The sequence below is a fragment of the Stegastes partitus genome, unplaced genomic scaffold (genome assembly GCF_000690725.1).
Source record: "Stegastes partitus isolate 25-593 unplaced genomic scaffold, Stegastes_partitus-1.0.2 Scaffold374, whole genome shotgun sequence".
In the NCBI taxonomy this organism is placed as follows: domain Eukaryota; kingdom Metazoa; phylum Chordata; class Actinopteri; family Pomacentridae; genus Stegastes; species Stegastes partitus.
Genome location: NW_007578105.1, coordinates 375,706 through 381,705, shown reverse-complemented (window position 1 = coordinate 381,705; position 6,000 = coordinate 375,706). Strand labels below are relative to the sequence as shown.

General features: G+C 42.4%; 1 protein-coding gene across 1 annotated transcript in view; it reads left to right on the top strand.

The window, feature by feature from the left end:
- The first annotated feature begins 317 nt into the window (after nucleotides 1-317).
- The window catches only part of pla2r1 (phospholipase A2 receptor 1), a 28,448-nt gene continuing 22,765 nt past the window's right edge, over nucleotides 318-6,000 (top strand). The window contains exons 1-5 of the mRNA XM_008284822.1: nucleotides 318-1,140; nucleotides 3,357-3,737; nucleotides 3,824-3,997; nucleotides 4,376-4,540; nucleotides 4,752-4,865. Coding sequence (XP_008283044.1) covers nucleotides 993-1,140; nucleotides 3,357-3,737; nucleotides 3,824-3,997; nucleotides 4,376-4,540; nucleotides 4,752-4,865 — 982 coding nt within the window. The 5' untranslated portion in view covers nucleotides 318-992. The remainder of the gene's footprint in view (nucleotides 1,141-3,356; nucleotides 3,738-3,823; nucleotides 3,998-4,375; nucleotides 4,541-4,751; nucleotides 4,866-6,000) is intronic.

The following is a 6,000-nucleotide window of genomic DNA, read 5'->3' as shown; positions in this document are numbered from 1 at the left end:
TCTTGCTAAGCACTGCTTGAATGTCTTTATATTTTAGGCCGATTTCAAAATAAAAATTTTATACGGGTGGGTGTCCTCCATTGTCGTATCTCCATTCTGCCAAAAAGACCCAGAAGTATATGAAGAGTTCATTTACAAAAACAGATAACTTCATTTTTGTAGATTTTCAAAAACCTTTGTATTTTTGTTGTTTGCTTGAGACAATATCAATCAAACTGAAGTTGAGTGGATTTGACTCAGTGGAAATGACATGACAAAAATATAGATAACTTAAGTTTAATTAATATTGTCTCAGGTAGATGATGGAAAAGTGGGTTTTCTGAAGGTTTATGAAGATGGAGTTGTCTCTTTTTGCAAATGAACTCTTCATGTATCGTTTTGCGAGATCTCACAAAAGTTATTGTGAAATCCCAAGAAAGTTTGGTGAAATCTTGCAAAAGATACCTCTAATTTTTATCCTCTCCCTGTATTGTTTTTTCTTTCTCCATGTCCCTTCAGGGGCTCCATAATAATGCAACAACAGAATTCCTGAAATTCAGCCATGTCTTTGCTGGACCACCTCTAGACTTTCAGTGGATCCATGTGGCCTCCCCACTGAGAATTTTCTGGAGGCGCCCCTGCTCTTTTTCTTTTTTCCCCCCCTCCAAACAGTTAAACAGATTTAAAGGGATTATCCATTATAACATTCGGCGGAATCTAAGAGCGCATTCTGATCGGTCCAACTTTCCTTTTGCACGCCTCTAAATAAAGTTGGGGAGACTCGGTGCGGCAGAAAGCAGCTCTGCGCGGCAGGAATGCAGCTCTGAGCGGCGGACAGCAGCAGCTCCTCCGTCAGACGTGACGTCGCCGGTTCCCCCGCTGAAAAACTCCAACTCCAAGCAAAAAAGTTTTTCTATGAGCGAAAACCCTCAACGAGACCGAAATCCTCCCCGCGATCGGGAGCCTCGGAATGCGCGTCCGTTTGCGCTCCAGCACCGCATCCCGCCGTCGAAATGTTAACGGAGACGCGTCGTCGCAGCAAATGTTCTGCGGCTGTTGTGGCGATTGTTTGTGCAGCGGCGTTGTTGGCCAAAAGCTGCGAGTGTCTCAGCGACGAGGACGACGAGCTGCTGGAGAAAAAGCAGCTCACGGAGTTTTACAGTAAGTTTCTCAGACACATCTGGCCGCAGCTGCTGAACAGTGGTGCTGTTGATTTGAATGTAGCGTTGAATAACCTCCTGCATGCGTTTGGGTGGATGTTGTTTTGCTCTGGGAGAAACTTACATAACTGCACTGAACAGATGGAGATTCATGTTGAGCTGATCTGGAATTAAAAAACAAAAAAAAAACCAAAACAAAAAAAAAACCCAGTGAGTTTCCTGATGACTCACCTCCTCAGGTCTCCTGCAGTGGCCCCCGGACCACAGTTTGAACCCCCAGCTGCTGCAACAGGCTCACATTACCAACAGTGTCTTTTTTTTCTCTTTTTTTTTTTTTTTTAACTTTTTGTCATCTGCAATAAAACCCATCTCAAGAGCAGCATGAAAGAGTTTCCTCCGAGTCTAAGTTAATTTTAGTGAAGAAACACATGTGCTGTTCAGAGTTTCCCCCCTAGAGGAATAAACTATTGCATGTAAACATTGTTAAACCCCACAAAGTGAAATCTGAAGGACAAATGAGGCCATTTATCATAAATCTAAGTCTAAATTTAAATCATGGCTGCATCAGGGCTGAAAGTATAATTTTTTCTCAACAGTTATTTGGGTGAGTGTTCACCAGGAATGTAGGGCTGAAGGAGAAATCGCAAAACAGTCCAACAAAACTGGACACCTGTAGTTTGACATTTTAAGAGTAAGAGGGTAAATTGTTTTACCCTCAAAAACTAGAAATGTCATCAGAAATGTTGTCTTAACGACTGATTGCATGCACTAGCCACGCTGTGTAAGCACAGAGCTTTATCCTATACATACATATATTCATGTATCATCCAAATCACAAGAGAGGCACTTGGTTTTGATAAAAAATGAAATGCGTCATTAAATATATTAAAAGTTTAGCATTGTACAAGTATTGAACATGCTTGTTCTGAACAGATGTTTTTTGTTTTTTTAGTTTTTTTTTAATGACCATATGCACTAAAGTCATGACTTCGAGTGCAATCACAATGGCCCTCCAAAGTATATATTCTACTGTGAATAAAGCCAAACATTCAAGCTTTGCATATGTCAGGATCTGGCCATTTTCTGTGTTTTACATAATTTCAGAGTGAAGTTAAGTTGAGACAATATTTGAATCATCGCTACAGTTATTCAGTCAAACAAAAAAAATTCTCATTAGTTTTATTTGAGTACTGGGGCAGACAGGTTAAATAAGGGGTCAGGGGGTCGTCCACTTCATTTCCTGCATTCTGATGAATCTTTATGCACCACCTTGTGCCTTTTCTGCATCCACCAGTGGAAGTGACCACATTATTGTAATTCTTGCTGGCCTTCACTGGTTACTAGTTAGATTCAGAATATATTTTCAGATCATTTAGTAAGACTTACACAGTAAGGACACTGATTACATTTGCCATCTCTTAAATCTTTACCAGAATGTTTGAGGAAATGTGCTACATGCGTGAAGTTATTCTTGCTTTCCTTTCAAATTGAAAACATGGAATCAGTCAAAATTGTTACTTCTGTTTCTCACTATTGTCATAGTACTCATTTTGTCCTGATCAGATCAGATTTAAACACAGCTCCATGCCATGTATGTATGTAAGTATTATGTTATAGTTCAATCCAGTAAAAACACAGAGGAAGGATATCCGGACACTGAAAATATACAACAGTTTTGGTCACATGGGCCTTTGACATCTTGCGCTGGATGTACACGCCTACGCCTTTTGAAAACAATCTCTTCAACTACTTAAATTCAACACAAACAACTTGAGTATTTCATTTAGATCTTGCAATGTACGCTCTTGTTTTTCCTTCTTCAGTATGCAACAGAGACGTGAAGCTGGAGATAATTCCTCTGGCTGTTTTCATCACAGCCTTTTGTAAACATTCGGTATACATCCTCTCTTTTGTTTGAGTATCCAGTTACACAAAGACCTCGATTCACTTCAGAAGACAAAGAGTTCGTGTTGGCATTCGTGTCGCTTGAATGTTGCTCAGTTTAAGTAGAGAAACATCTGAAAAAGAGGTGAAAAAGCAGACGGTGCCAGTGTTTGCTTCATGCATGCTGACAGAACACAAACCCCTTCATCCTTCTTTCTCTGTGGCAAACCTTCGCATCAATTTCTCACTTCCTCACCCCATGTTTCTCACCCTTTTCTTCCATGTCTGCTTATTTCATCTCCCTCTCCTCGCCTGTCATCCATCTCTTTGCAGAAAAGGGTCTGTTTATTTTGGAAAGTGAGCCACTGAAACGCTGCATCTCGGTGGATCGCTCCAACCTGGTGCTGGAGGACTGCGAGCGTCCGACTCGTCGCATGCTGTGGAAGTGGGTCTCCAGACATCGCCTCTTCAATCTGGGCACCAGCACCTGCCTGGGCCTCAACATTTCGGACACGACGCAGCCTCTCGGCACGTTTGAGTGTGACGCGGCCCTCCCTGTGCTGTGGTGGCGCTGCAGTGGAAACATGTTGTATGGGGCGTCCCAGTGGAAGGTAGCTGTGGCTGGACGCCTGGTGGTGGTGAAGAAAAACAGTTATCACGAGTGGAAAAGGTACAACAGCCCGAGAGAGGGCCCCTGCTCATATCCGTTCGAAGGTAAAAAACCTGTGTCTCCTCTGAATTATAACGTCAGAGCTCGTTGGAGTCATCTCAAATCATACTGGATGTGTTTTGATTCACAGATATTCACACTTTGTTGGGAAATGCACATGGAATGTCCTGCGCTTTCCCTTTTAAATACAACAACAAATGGTACTCTGAGTGTACGACTGAGGGGCGTGAGGATCATCTCCAGTGGTGCTCTACCACTCCTCGCTATGATGAGGCCGAAAGATGGGGCTTCTGTCCAGTGCAAGGTAAAACAGATTCAGACACAGCAGAGTATTGTTGAAACACACTATGTGGCCTGAGGTGTGTGGAGAACTCGTAATTCTCTCATGCGCAAAATGAGGTGAAATAATCTTCTGAGTTTGATGTTGAAGGACTTGATTAACCTGAATTTCACCTCATGCAGCACCTTAAGGATGAACTGTATGTCAGGGCTTATCACCCAACATCAACAATGCTCCTCCTGTGTCAGAATAAAGGGAAATCCCTGTTTGCTGTTCATGCTTGTTAACTTTTGACCATGATTCACATGCTCCATGCCACACCTGGTGAAATACTGACTCACTTAATCTTTTCCTTTTATCAGTTTCATCTTGCCCTTTTTAATTCCGTGGCTTTGTTCTTAGATTCCAGCTGTGAGCGCTTCTGGGAGTCAAACCAGGAGCTGCGTGCGTGTTATCAGTTCAATCTGTACACCATCCTAACCTGGAGTCAGGCACTGTCAACCTGCCAGGCTCAGGGTGGAAACCTGCTCAGCATCACAAGCCTGGCAGAGCACAGGTACATCAGAGGTAGGCATCTGGTAGAAGACACATACAGGGGCTATAAATGTGCTGCACTTGTGGTAAATACACCAACTGTACACCAGAACTACATTAATACTAGAATCTGATGCGTATATTTTTGTTGCTCAAAATAACTAGATTCCTAATTCATACCACTTCAAAATAAGGTTGAAACCTTGCATTCTTCAGCATGTTTTGTGTTTGTATCTTGTGGTAGATCGACTGGCAAGTGTTGGAGCGATGGTGTGGATTGGGCTGAACCACCTTAAGGATGGACATGGGTGGCAGTGGTCCGATGGAGCACCTCTGTCATTAGTGAATTTCACCACAGGTACTGATTAGAGGGAAATGCCTGTTTTGTGTGATTACAGTTTAAATATAAACAGCATTTAATACCAATCAACCAATATCAATTGCCAGAATATACTATTTATTAAGTGTACTGTGCTGAAATTTGTATGAAGGTAAAAGAGTATTTGTTGTAGTTTTAACATTGGAGAGTGTCACCAGAATAGGATTTCTGTAACCTCACCAAAGGCAGTAAGTGAAGTTTCATATAAACCCAATGAAGGAAACTACATAAAAAGACATCTGAAAACTGTTTAATAGAACAGTGCACCAAAGTGCAACATTAAAACCACTGGCAGTTGAAGTGAATAACACTGATTGTTTCACGACAATTGTACCTTTAAAGGGGTGGAATATACTTGGCAGCAAGTGAGCAGTCAGTTCAGGAAAAACAGGCAAGAAAAAAAAATCTGAGCGACTTCAACTGTGATTTCTAGACAACTGGGTCAGAGCATCTCCAAAATTACAGGTCTTGTGGGGTGTTCCCGGCATTCAGTGGTTAGCACCAAAAGTGGTTCAAGGACGGACAAATGGTGAACCTGCAACAAGTCATGCTAACATAAGGCCTATTGGTGTGTGTGCAGGGAACAAAGCGAGCTACAGTAAAGCTACTGTAGCACAAACTGCTGAAAACCTGCATAGGCTCAGACTGGCCAGAGTCCCCATCCTCACTCCTGTCTGCTGCTAGAAAGGCCTACAATGTGCATATGAGCAGCAGAACTGAATCATGAAGCAGTGAAATAAGGTGGCATGGTTTGATGAATGAGTTTTTTCTTTTAAAGCATGTGAATGTCTTCGTCTGAGTGCATTGCTTGCTTCAGGAAGAGATAGCAGCAGGATGGGACCATGGGAACAAGGCAAGCTGGCGGATGCAGTGTGATGCTCTGAGCAATGATTTGCTGAAAAACCTTGGATCGTGACAATCTTGTGGATGTTACTTGACTCTTACTCCCTACATAAATATAATTACAGACCAGGTGTTAACCTTCATGACAGCAGTATTCCTTGACAGCAGTGATGGTGCACTTCACTTCTCTGCAACAAGTGTTCAAGAATGGTTTGAGGAACATGACCAAGAGGTCAAGGTGTTAACTTGGCCTCCCGGGCCTCATTTCAAT